Source organism: Oryzias melastigma, linkage group LG5 (genome assembly GCF_002922805.2).
Source record: "Oryzias melastigma strain HK-1 linkage group LG5, ASM292280v2, whole genome shotgun sequence".
NCBI lineage: Eukaryota > Metazoa > Chordata > Actinopteri > Beloniformes > Adrianichthyidae > Oryzias > Oryzias melastigma.
The window spans coordinates 372,485-386,618 of NC_050516.1; the positions used below are offsets into that span (position 1 = coordinate 372,485).

The 14,134-nt window shown below is 39.4% G+C and overlaps 1 protein-coding gene across 5 annotated transcripts in view; it reads right to left on the reverse strand.

Moving 5' to 3' along the window:
- The window catches only part of ndrg3a (ndrg family member 3a), a 35,962-nt gene extending 22,027 nt beyond the window's left edge, over positions 1-13,935 (reverse strand). For 3 of the 5 annotated variants that reach the window (XM_036211774.1, XM_036211775.1, XM_036211773.1), the window contains exon 1: positions 11,315-11,375. In XM_036211774.1, the coding sequence (XP_036067667.1) occupies positions 11,315-11,360 (46 nt within the window). In that variant the 5' untranslated portion in view covers positions 11,361-11,375. Of the gene's footprint in view, positions 1-11,314; positions 11,376-13,439 lie in introns of those variants that run through there. The other 2 variants (XM_024269682.2, XM_024269681.2) reach the window with 2 other exon arrangements.
- Positions 13,936-14,134: the final 199 nt, after the last annotated feature.

Here is a 14,134-nt window from a genome sequence, read left to right on the forward strand (position 1 = left end):
AAAAAAACAGTCTATTTTTGTTAAACCTCCCAAAGTTAAGATGGTTTTCAACGGTAATCATGTAAGACGTCAGCAAACAGAAAACTGAAAAGAGGAGGCTAAAGAGAATATGTGATGCTCCCAGTGGGCCAAAGACAGACAAATTTATCACCTCCAGCACAGACTTCTTTCCACTTTAAAAATTGCCTTATAAATGTTTAATGCTGCATTTCTTTAATTACATCAGCCTACCTCAGAAAACTGAATTTGAAGGGAAATGGAGTCAGAGTCCAGATCCTCTGGAGGGTCATAACTCAATCTGCGAGTGATAAAACGCTGCAGAGGTTGTGCTCGTCCAGAACATGGGAAATTACACATACAGGATCAATACTGGAGGATCTGCTTCTCTGTATCAGTGGAAAACCTCGGCTAAAAGTCTCCAGCAGGTCAAACTGTCTCAATGGCTGCATTAGATGAACAGATACAACATTTCCAGCAGCCAAAACATTTGTTTAAAAAAACAAAGCATTTTCCACCTAATCTACCTCGATGGTTTTTGTTTGCATGTTTGTCACAAACATATTTTTATTAGAAAATGTAAACACAAGATGCTGTCTTAAATGAAGGGGAGAGAAAATATTTGCTTTTCCAAGCTAAAGCAGAAAGTAACTATTCTTCAGAAAGACAAGTTCAGTTTGTTTAGGCCGCATTGACCAGAGCCCAGACTGAAGAAGTGAAGTGGACTGAAAGATCTCTAAAGCTGGACATTTTGCTGCAAACCAGGGAAATTGAGAAAAGTTAATGAGTTCTACAGTCTGGAGAAGATTCTAAAAAAAGTGTTTTCTAAAGCTTTGGAACTTCAGAGATTTTCCGTGAGAGGAATCATCCTCAAATGGAGAAAACATGGAACAATAGAGAAACTTCCCAAGAGTTCCCAGCAAACCAAACTACTCAAGAGGACTCTTCTGAGAGGACACAAAACACTCAAACTTCCAAAGATGCAGGACTATGTGTTCATGAATTGGATAAAAATGGCCTGCAGGGCAAAGCTCAAGAGGAAATCCATGAAGGATTGTTGTGACAAAACATCTGAATGATCCTCCAATACTTTGGGGGAAAAACTCTGAGGACTCTTGAGACAAATATTTAACTTTTAGAGAATACGCGTGCCACCGCAAATCTTCGATAAAATGCTTTTCTACAATAAACATCAAACCAACACTCAAACATGGTGGTGGTAGTTTGATGCTTTAGGATCTGGAAGACCTATAGTGGTAAACTGAACCTCCAATTCTGCCGCCTTTCAAAAAGTCCTAAAGGAGAATATCCTCAATCTGACCTGACCTCAAATGGGTTTTTCATCAGGGTGATGATCAAAACCACATCAAGTCCACCTCGGTATGGTTTTCGGAAAAAAGAAGACTGGAGTCAAACTTTTGACCTGAATGAGATTTTGGCGTAAAAGCACCTTAAAAAATAAGTTCACGGTAGAAAACTTTCCAAAGCTCTGAATGAATACAACTCACCAAAAATCAATGGACAGAAAACTTCTCCACAGTAATGCTGATAGTAACCAAAAATACCCTGATTGTTGTTATCTCATTGCTATGCCAGTGATGTTAGTTTGGGTTTTTGACGAGCTATAAGCTACCAGGAGAGAGTGCAAACAAAGGGAAATTAGCAGAGGATTGCTTATACCTGAAAAAAATTAAGAACATTTACTGACTATTAGATGTAACTGTAAACCATAAGCTTTCAAGTGCCATGGATCATTTAGAAACAACATGTATCACTATCAAATACACATGAAAACAGAACAATTACTGACCATGACTGTAAACATAAGCTTCCCAGGGACATGGATCTACTGTATAAGGAACAAGTATCTGAAAACAGAACGATATCTGTGGATTTTTTTTTTTTTTAGTATCTGTCCGATACTGATAAACTCAAATTATGCAAATACTGGCTGATACCACAACTGGCGCTGATATATTGCCCATCCATTGCAGCTCTTAAAAAGAAAAAAATCCCCTTTTTTTTGCCTCTAATCTGAAGACATTTGAGTTGTTGTTCATGTTGTGCAGCATGACAGACAGCTGCTTCATGTTGGTTCAGAAAAAGAGCTCATCTGTACTGTACATTCAAAGCAGTGGGGGGCACGTGAAGCTGTGAGGTGAAGGACAAGCAGTCATGGGATGCTGCTGCTGTTGCTGTAGAGGAAACCTGAGAGAACTGTTGTTTCATCTATAAGTTCAAGAAGGAGCAGAACTCACATTTCTAAAGGTCATTTTTAAAAAAGAAAGCTGCTTTTTTCACAGGGATTCCATAAAAACCATGAGTCCACTTCTCACAGGGTTTACCCTGGAGGTGCTGGTCCATCACAGGTCCACTGAGAACCAAAAACACAAATCTACACTTTCAGTCACACATGAAGCAACTCAGAATTACAAACCAACCGCGTCCTGACAGGCCTTTAAAAGCTTCTTGATAGATCTCAAAGTACACAGTTTTGTTCTATTAAATAAAAATGCTAACAAATACTTAAAAAATAATCTTAAATTAAACTAATCAGAAAGAGAAACTTTACCATAGTGGGTCATAAAGTGGTGATGGGAACATAAACCAAAAAAACAATTCCATAGAAATTGAGACCAGCAAGGAGCTAAAGATCAAAAGCACATACTAGTGAATCTCCAGTAAGTATTTCCATAAAAGTAGCTGTGTCAGCACTTTAAAGCTTGGATCACTCAGATGTGATTAGAGTAAAGTCCCATCAACAACCCGGGAAAGGATTATAATCCTCAAACAACAGAAACAATGGAGATAAATGGTCAGTCTCCAGAATCATAAATTATTCCCAAACTGAAAACTTTCAGAAGTTTTTCCTCTTCTTCTTAGATCCCACTCCGATCCGATTTTAGTCTATTCTAAAATTGTTCCCAGTGGTTCTTTTATTATAAATATGCATTTTTTTTTAGCCAAAATAGAAAAAAAACTTAGGCTTTTTTAGGACATAGATTCTGCTAGATTCAGTTCACACAGTCATTTTTGTGAGGAAAAAAAAAAAAAAAACTATTTCCACAACTTCAAAAGTCTAATTCCTGTATTTTAGTGCAGGAGTTACTACCTCAAATAAGATTTATTATTTTTTAATATTTTATTAGAATGCACATCTGACTCGTTCAGTTCGAGTGTGTGTGGCAGGTGGTGCGAATGAAAAAAAACAAGTCTCTTAATATTCTTTATTAAGCTACATGCTTTTGTCTACCGATACTTTTCAACTGTTAACGCAATTTTTGTAATTCCAGCGGATTCGCAAGCTGAGTAAACAAGCCTCGACCTGATAAACAGCACTGTGCAGTTGTTAAGTGTTTGCATAGTCAACGTTTATCAACGAATACTCCTGCGGAGAAAAGCTGCTCTGTGCTTTGTCCTTTAAAACTTATTTGTAAATCATAAACTTTATTGTGGGTTTATGATGAATGAATTCTCATGTTTACAGCCATAACTGTTTATGGGAGTTTCGTCTTGGAAATCACAACAAAGATTTTGGGAAAGGCTGTCTGTGACAGGGGGCGGAGCCAACTTTGTGTGTGTGACGGGGCGATGTTTTTATTTGAATAAAATAAACACTCGTAAATTTAGTTTTAATATAAATAATTTTATACATGTCCTCTACCATGTGAAAAAAGCTACAAGAACAAGTTAAAAACAGTGGGTCTTTAAGCACCAACTTGTTCATGTAATTTATCATTATTGTGTTTCAAATAAAGAGCTTTATATTTACCAGTTTGTAAGCGATTTATTTTCAAGTCTTAATGCCAATATTGACAGCAATTAAAAGGAAAGTGACCATGTAAAACTGCAGAGTCAAATGGTTGAAAAAAATGGGTGCACCAAACTTTTGTGCAGGTGCACCTAAGAAAAAAAGTGCAACCAGTGCAAACAATTAGTCTAGAGCGCTGCCTCCAAGTTTTGGGCGGGACCGTTGGCTTGGAGCAACCCCGCCCCTCTTTCCCTCCACCTTGAGGAGTGGAGAACGGAGCTTATGGCCCGCCCAGCGTATTTTCTCTGTAACAAAAACACCCTTTCTTCGTACTGCAGACTGATTCACAATGAATTGAATAAAGAAATACTCAAAAAAGCCATTTGACCTTCATTTTCTTAATACATGTCCTCCACCATTAAAAAACGATGCCATAAGAACATTTTATGAACACCAAAAACATGATTATCATCGGAGTGGGTTTCTATACTAATGATGAAAGTCACTTCAGGTTAGAGAAAATGTCCAATTTCAACAAAGCAAGTAAACTTCATGTAGATTCACTCAAGACTATCAAAGATTCTTTTAAAAAGTTTTTCATGAACTGAATCTATTAATTGAAAAAAATAAATATTTAAAATAACTGAAGAACATGGAAATTATGTTATTTTCTTTGTTAATTATAACTGTCTTTGGTCATTAACTTACTCCTTTGTAACTAAAATCTGAATTATGTGGGTTTAAAAGGTGAAACTAACCTTCCATCAAGGTATTATAATGGATGAAGACCTGTGAATAAAATGAAAAGCAGTTCAAGGGGAAGTTCAATCGTTTTTTTGAATTTCTTTCCTTTCAAATGTAAACTGCAGTAATACTCATGAAAAGAAGAAGAAAAAGGTTCAGTTCATTTTTATGACTGCAGTCTAAAAATAGAGCAAAAATGGCCAGACACTAGAGAGAGGTGGACTCCGGTCATCAAACACAGCTTACCGATCTTTTTGTGCTTCAGAGGCATTAACATTTATAGCTCATTTTATGATTCATTCTTAAACATTATTATTATTATTTTAAATTGTATTATTCTACAATGAATGTGATTTTTTTCATTGTAATAGAATGCAAACTGTGCTTGGATGAGTGCAAAAGTCACAAACTGAGACATTAAAGGGAAAAGCCAAAAGAAGATTATGGTTCAGGGAGATGCGGTAAACTCTCCTTCCTGTTTTAAAAATGCATTCAAAATATATTAGAACTCATTAAACCTGGAAAGCAGCAAAATAATCTTAGAACAAATATCTTCATGGTTATGTATTAGTTAGTTATTTTAATGTAATTTTGCTTTTGTTTCTTCCTTTTTTTTTTTTTTTTTTGGTCATCAGTAATTTAGTGTGTGGTATGTCTTCAGTACAGCCCTATGAGGTTCCATGTTATTATCCTCTGCTACAGATTGCATGTTACAGTATGTTGTGTTCAATTAAAATAAAGCACAGCTTGCACTTTGCAGGAGTCTAATATGTTAACAGGATCTCTGAATCCCTTTCAGTTATGTCTCTATACCTTAACATTTATCAAATGTTCTCGCCAGGTCAAGAACAGAAGTCTTCTCTGTTCATCAGAGCCTGATTTCTGAAATAAACTCCTGTGTGTACAGGTACACAACAGTGACGGATATCTGTAAAGACACTCACACATTCAGAGAAAATGCATTCACACACACTTCCTACCCTAGAAGGCCATGAAGGCACCTGCCGTCTCATTACTGTGAGAGCTCTTAAGGATTCCATTATTCTTATCGGGGGGCCAATTTATCTGCTAATGGTCTTGTGAGATTAAACAGGAGCATCTGACTTGATTCATTCACAAAAGCGCGCCTTCTGGAATCATCTGCATGCTTCATGGTATTATGAAAATGCATCCTTGGGAAAATTCTTGCGATGAGCTTCATTATCAGCTCTAACTCAGACCTGCTGTGACCAACTGCATTTTCCCCCACTGGGATGTTTCAGATCAGCAAAGTGGGAGCTCCGATCATCCTTTGCTCCAGTAACAGAGAGGGAAGTGATTTGGGTGAGAACAGCGAGGATGAGAGTCGGGCTTTCCATGTTCCCCTCTCCATCAAACAGCATCGCAGAGTTGCCAAGACATCTATTCTGGTGAGCTTCATGCATAAATCAAGAGGCAGTCACTGCAATGGTTGCATTTCATTTGTAGGTTAATGCTCCGTGTGTTCTGACATTAAACAGAGAGGGAAAGAGGAAATTTGTCTTAATAAATCTGAAAAAAAGAGCTTTTACATTCAAATTTTAGAGAAACTGCTGATGTTTGTGGCAGATAGAAACTATTTTTGATAAAAATGTCACATTGCTTTACCACATATTGTACTGAAATACTGCTGAGTGTCATTATCGATAATTCTTCTTAAAGACCCACTTCAATTAACATGTTCTTGGAGCATTCTTCTAATGCTGAAGGATATATATATATATATAGTATTTCTTTTTTCAGATTATTGTGAATCAGGAGCAGTCAAAAAAGTGCTGGTGATAAAAGCTTGCAGTCGATGTGGCATAGGACCTGAAATGGCGATCTTTGTTTTCCTCGTTAAAGCTAGCATTTGGCTCAAAACTGTACGGCCGGATAGCTCCAATATTACTTGCCATTTTTCTTTCAATGATAAAATTAGGTTAGGGTTGTAAGGAGTTGAAAGCTAACGGGGGAGAGTGTAAACAGATGTCAGGAAAAAGAGTCAGGGTTAACTAGAGGATAATTTCTAATGAACTACTGTCGCTCTGCAGAAACTATGACCTAGAAAACACAAGTTTTTAATTTTGGCAAAAAACGGCATAATCAGGCTTTTATAATAGATCAAAAGATGATCGTATTGGGACTTTAAGCTGTGGACACATCGGTCATGTGACGCACTTCCAAGATTGTGCTTTCTTCAACGTACATTTAGCCCATGGTGTTCACACTGAACAAACAAGTAGGGGCTTCTTCTTCTACTGTTTAGCTTGTCGGCAACCTACAGTTGGAAAAGACTTGGTGTGAAATGTCAAAGCAGTTCAAACCTCGTGAATCTTGCTCCCAGCTTTTTCTTTCACAGATCTATTCCGATATATAAAAACTATACTTCTATCTGAGCACAAACCGCAATTATTAATTCTCTTCCATGATCACTTTTCAAATGGTTGACTTTTCTGTGAGTAGCCGCCATCCATACGTCTCCAAATCTGAGGCCCCAATTGATCAAAGTTCAACTTGCAATTCACGTTTTGTACGTAGAGCCCCAGATATGGTCGTAGAAACTTGCGTACTCACGAGAGTTTTGAGCGTGGAAGCCCAGAACGTGTGTTTACTTAGACCAGAGGTGTCCAAATCCAGGCCTCGAGGGCCAGTGTCCTATCTGCTATTGAAATTCCTTATTGGCTAAACACAACTGATGCAGGTGATCAGTAGCAGGTAAGGCAGGATTTCTGGAAAACCAGCTAGAGGCGGGCCCTCGAAAGGCTGGATTTGGACACCCCTAACTTTTCATTGCTTGAAAGCTTTCATTTCTTTCCCATAAGCCCTGACCATAAACAAACTGCAGTTCTTCATCACAAGTTGACTGTGTGTGGATGCACCATAAAAGGGGGCTTACCACAGACATGAATGAGGTTTTTTTATTCCTTAACTGCACAAGGCTCTGACCCAGATAATCCTTCCCAATGTGAGAACAGCATCCGCCTGCAGTTCAGACAGTTATATGATAACACACAATTTTGAATCAATACGAACTGAAATACTGCCTGCATGTGAAAAGATGTTGTGGCAGGACGGGTAAAAAAGCGTGACTTTATGACGGGCTTTGATAAAAGGTAAGTCCTGATAGATGTTGGCCGAAGCATCGTGGGGAGGTGTGAGACCGGCCCAATCTGCCTCTACTGGCCGGGCTCCTTCTCTCTGGCTATAAATAAGACTGAATGGCCGGTCCTGTCAGCGCTGTGCTCAGAGCTGCTAACAGAGTACCTGTCCCTGCCTCTGCTGCACTAAGCAGGACGCGACTCTGCCGGGGTTTCCTCTGCCGTGCTCAGCTGTGCTGACAGCACACCAACGGCCGAATGATGGAGAAGTCGTGATGATCCTGCTGGAGGCAGAAGGGCTCCACACAAACACAACCAGAGAGCAAAGAGGATGAAAACCAGCAGAGCTCGGGAGCTTTGCATCATCCAAAGATGTTTCCACAATGAAGTGTGCATGAGTAAGTGCTAAGGTTCCTGTTGCTTCTCAGGAACAGTCATCCACGTGGTCAGAGCGGCTGTCACTTTGACTGACAACTCAATCTCCTTCAGAGACACAGGGGAGGCTCCTCCGGCATCCCTTCCTCTGCAGATGTGAGCTGCGGAGGTCGACCGTGTCCTTGGCAACCACTCTGGGGAGCCCCCCCCAGCCCCTGCTCAGCTGGTGGCGCCACTAAAAATCAAATGACCTTTTTTGCTGTCATTTACATAAAATCTGTCCTTTTATCATTGCAACCGAATGCAACGATCAGTGCAACAGTGATGCTAGAAATGAATCAAACAGGTGCAAACAATCACTCTCCCTCTGCTGTAAATCAACAATACTTAAGCACACAAGTACAAATGGAGATGAAAAACACAGAGACGCACACCCTATCCAAGAAAACTTCAAGCAGCTCAGGATCAGACATTCAAGAGTCTTGAGCTAAAAGACAGCCTGAGGGAGCAGACCTCCAAAGCAGCAGGGTGGCAACAACTCAAGTGGTAAACTGTCTTCATTGACCTCCAGGCAAAGAGGCTGCTCACATGAACAGGGAAAAGAAACGGGGTGTTTCCAGACCATATTCAAACCAGTGACTGTATACAGAGATGGACAAAACGCCTGTGGCGTCACCCATAGAAAATGCCTTACTTCCAGTTTCAGTGAAACAAAACTATTTGGAACGAGAGGGGGGAGGGGATACTATGTCCAGTTCTCATAGACTGTCAATGATTCAGACTGGGCACATTCGGTTCACTTAAAGTGAACCACGGTTTGTGTCCCCTGATAATTCGGAACAAATTTTCAATACACCCAAGCGGACTCTGGTCCAGGACCTTCTTGCTTTTCCCTGCCCTTCAAGTCCTAGCCAGTGAACAAAGAGATCTTTCGTCACATGGTTTTGTTTAAAAGCTTTGGTACGGAACAGAAATGTCCGGTTGACGGCAGTCTGAATACAGACCAAACGAAAGGATCAGGATTCGATCCAGACCAAAGTAGGTAACTGACTTTTCTAGTCTGAATACACCCAGAGTTTCTGCAGCTTTTTCCTCCTCACACAAACTGGAACATGAATTAGGTTAAACAGAAGAAGGAAACTGAATCACGTTAACTAAACGTAGTCAGAAATGCTGCTGTGAAATTTGTAGGAGAGAATTAGGACAATAAATCCAAGAGCAGCAAAAAAAAAAAATATATATATATATATATGGAAATGTGGGAGTGATGCATGACTCACATCTACAATTTGTACCTCCACTAGATTAGCACCTGAGCTCTGCATTGTCCTGCCTCCACCTGCTGCTGTCACCACTGATGGAGACAAACAAAGCCCCCCTGTGCAGCAGGGGTGTGATTCAGCAGATGAAGGTGTCTGAAAACGTGTGACTATTTGGATCTGAGAACAGTTGGGAAAAAAATATGAGGAAACCTGGTTTTGTGCTCTTTTCAGAGAAAAAAACCCCACAAAAAGCAGATGAAACAGGCTTTTGGATCCGTCTCAAACGGGGGTTTATCTCGGTTCAGGAGATGTTGGCGCTCCTCCTGGAGTGGATCTAGAAGAGACGGATCAGCTGTTTTCAAAAAGCTTGATCTGTAACTGGAGGCTTGGCACGGCTCATATTACAGACGCTGTCTTGTTGCAAAAACACGTTGTTCCCCGGCAGAGAAGAGGGTCAGGATGACATAAAGACAGATAGAGGATGTGATATGACTGGAGCAGCACGGAGGACGTGAAGACCAAATTCCTGCCCCCTTTGTGTTCACTGTGTTTAGACTGAATAAGAATCCAGCTACAATTCTTTGACAAACCATGAAGAAATCTTAACTATTGGTAGCTAGTGCAAAGATCAGCGCTGCTGTAGGTGAACATGGATGTCAGGCTCATGAACAATGAGCCCCCCTCTCTACTGGAGATGTCCCGGGTTGTAATGAAAGCTCATCCAGTCTCTGAAAGAACCTGAAGAAAAACCACAAACCTCAGCCTGTAGATATTTTTATCTCATGGTGACAGCATGCTTTTGTAAAGGTGAAGGCACCACACGGATGAGAAAAATAACAGGTCTATTCCCACCTTTAAAATGTGATATGAGGATTTGAATGACTTAAGATCGACAGACTGTGCTGATAAAGGCATCAGAGACTTGCTAGACAAGATAAAAGTCACAGTTGATCAGTCCGGTGAAAACCCAAATGTGTGGAGGCAGGGAAAAGCCTAAACTCTGAGTTTCTTTACCTGGAAAGTGAAAATAAAATCTGCAAGAACATTAATAAAAATATATCTGGGTTTAAAAGCACAGAATCCCCCACTGAATACACAATTTTTTGAAAGCGAAGCATTGGAAAGAGGAAAAAGCTACAAGCAAGCAACATGTGGGATCTGTGCCACCAAAAGCCAAAAAAAAAAAATAATCCACGATAAAGACGTTTGTGGAATGACAGATAGAGATGTAAAAGTTCATTTCTATAGGTGGCTTTTCCTTGAAATCAACAAAAATAACAAAAAGGAAGTAATTTTTAGATAGTTAGATTTTTTTTACATCAGTTTATTTTCCATAGCTGGTTGCTGGAGCCTATCCCAGCTAGTGTTGGGGTACACCCTCCACATGTCACCAATCAATCGCAGGGACAATTTCTTACATTTTTGGTTGATTTCACCTAGTTGTGCTAAGACCTGGTACCAGGAAAAGTTATTCAAGGCACAAACAGTTAAAAAGTTAAAACTATTTTTTGCACTTTTAAGACTTTTAGTTTTTGACTGACTGTAACAGCAAAAGCAAGTTTGGGGGAAAACCTTGTTCATTTGTAGTCGAAATTAAAGACCCACTTCCATGAACACAGTGTTTTGAACATGTTTTTGTGGCATTTTTCTGAAGATGGAGGAGAAAATTAAGCTGAAAAATGCATTTCTGAGTATTTACTTATTCAAATTGTCTTTAAATAACGAGCAGAGAGAAAAATTAATTTGGTATTTATGATGAAGAAAACGCACAGGCCGGGGGCTGTAAGGTAGAGGGAGATCAAGTAAATGTATAGCTCTATGTTGAAGGGAGAGGGGGCGTGGCTGCTCCGCCCACAATTCAGAGGCAAAGTTATATTGATCTACTGTCACTCTGTAAAAAATGTTTCAACACAATTTTTTTTTTAATTTCAGCTAAAATTCCTCACATTTAAACCACAGGGAACACTTTGAAAATAGATTGATGATCAGAGTGGGACTTTAAAACAAACAGCTAAACTTTTATAAAACAAAGTAAAAGTATATTTTGGAGGTTAAGTGAAGTCGTGTGAAGCAGGCTGTATAGTTACCCTGCCGAGCTGCCAGCCCGTTTGACAGGGTAATGCTGAGGTGCATGTGAAAGCACGGCACAACGACTGTCAGCACCCAGGCTTAATTAGTGTCTCCATCCCTCCAGTGAGCAGCATTTCCTGACGTTCATCCCTGACGTTGCTGTAAGAAATCCTCCTTCACACAAAGCACATTTCACTTTTTCTGAGAAAATCCCTGTAATAGAGCAAATGTAGATTATAATCCAACAGGGAAAGTGCCCTAATAATATCACTGAATAACACAGCAACAGGGAATTATTGATTTACTTTGCTTTTATTTACAAATAGACAAATTTAATCCTTTTTTGAAGTTTGACTGGGTACATGCAGACTTTTCTTGATTGACTTGTTGAATAAAAGGTTTAAAAAAAACAAATATTCCAAGATCTTTAAATCCCACTCTAATCATCTTTGTAAAAGCGTTCCTGGTGGTCTTTCAAAATGCCGCTTTTAAGCAAAATTGTTTTCTAGGACATTTTCTGCTGAGAGGCAGGAGTTCATTAGAAATTCACCTCTGAGTGGTGGATGTAGAGTAAGACTGACCCAACTTCCCGACATCCATCTACTTACACGCTCTTCTGCTAGCTTATAGCCACTCACACCGCAAAACTAAAGTTACCAGTGCAACAAAAATGCCGAGCAATAATCTAGCCGTACAGTTTTGAGCCAGATGTCAGCTCAGATGAGGAAAATGAAGACATTTACAAGTGGATTCATCAGAATGAACCGGAGCGGGGAGCTTATAACTTCTATTGCAATGACATTTTTTCATCTGCTCCTGGTTCACAATAATTTATAAAAAGAAATATTAAGAAATGTGTCCTCCAATATGAGAAGAGAATGTTAAAAATGCACAACATTTTCATCAGAGTGGGTCTTTAAGGTCAATAAGTGGATTAATGATCAACTTTTGACATGCCCACAAAAATCAACTAGGAGTTTTCAATAGTAATAGCTCAGCTATGAGTCGTTAACTATTGACCAGAGCCTCCCATGTCCTATAGAATTTATAGCGGCCTTTCAAACTAGAAAAACTTTATTTAGTCAAAGTGTTGCGACAATAAAAGTACTGTTGAGTCAGATCAGTGTTAAGAGAAAAGTGGGAGACATAGAAGTTGAATCACTCAATTATGTCATTTTTAATCGTTTTAGACACAACTAAAGGTCACCGTGTCCTTCAGAGTTAAAGGTTGAAACCTACAGTGGTCTTAGTTGGTTTTACAGTGAATTGCTGTAAGGCTTTCTACCCCCTACAGACAGGTGTAGATGACTCCTCCCCCTGCTGAAGCTCTCAAGGTGACTCAGACTGAACACCTGAGTGACCTTGCTCACCAACTGACACGCCCCTCAGGTGTGAACCTGCGCACATGTGACCTCTCTCATGGTTCAAGTCAAATGACAATGCTAAATAAATGAAATAAAGTCTACGGTTGGCAACCAGGGACATTCTGATTCAAGTATTGACTTTTTATTGAAACTTATGTGGGACATCGTGACTCAAAACGTGAAACAAAAGACAAATAAATAGTACAATAATTCAAACAGAAATGTTTAAAGTAACCTTTCTATGAGTATATTTTTATTTTATGTTTTTTAGTTGTAAAATGGGTGAGTGTAGGATTTATGTTCTTCGTGTTAGAAGATGCTAGCTCTTTGGCTAACTCTTATCGAGTTGTTCAGATTCTTATATAATCGTGATAGGCCCCGTTCCTTTATAATCTACGAGCTCATCCCGTTGTTTTCACAAACAACAACATATTAGAGCCGCAAGAACCGAGGGGAGAGACGGTCGTTCGAGAACCGGCATAGTAATGTCGCATCTGTTGAGAGCAGTAGCAGCAGGGAACTCATTTTCTTTAGTTGTTTCCTCCCCAAGTGACCAATTCTTTTAAAAACCCAGCTCTTTGGGGTTTTAGCTTTTGCCTCCATAGTGACGTATTTTGTACAGTAATATTCTGCGATACAAATTCACCCTGAAAAATGACTGAACACGCAGAGCGCGACACGAACAGGTTGGGAAATCCAGAGCTCGGACTGAGGTGATCTCATGTGGCATCGGGCACATCTGTAAACGGGAATCAACTCCAACTGATTTAGAGCTTACCTTGTTCGTGAAACAAATGTCCGCTCGACTTCAGTCACTTCCTGCCGTTAAATGATGAGCGAATATGACTCGGTTGAGTATCTTGACGTTAGAGAACAGCGGTCGTGCCTTACTGCTTCCTCGGCTGCCAGTATATGTGAGAGCAGGGGCGGGACTACCCGCTGCGGCGGAGATGTCGCGGAAGAACCAATGGCAGCGATACGGCCCACAGATGGGAGGAGAAAACAGGAGCTGCCACTCTGATTGAAAATAAGACAACTTTTCATATTTGAAAATAAATACAAAATTGACTGATTTAGGTTTTTTTTTTTTTACTGTTATCTTTATTTCTTTAAAATATATTATATTTGTTACATTTAAAGTATTATGTAGAGTAATATTAAACTTTCAAAAGAATCCAATAATAAAAATTATTGTACATACCTAACTAAAACATGTATTAGGTACATTCTCATATGTGCAAAAAATATAGTTTCATGGAATTTCACCATCCCCTCTTGGCTCAAATTTCAGAGATTAACAGATTGCAATTCCAATTAAATTTCAATCTGGTTGCATAACCTCATGGCAAAAGCTAAGCCATAAAAACATTTTTTATCAGGCATGCAAAACACTCCCTTTAAAGAAGACGAAAACATTTTTTACTCAAGAAATGTCTTCAATATAGAGTTATAGTTCCCACCCTCTGATAATGT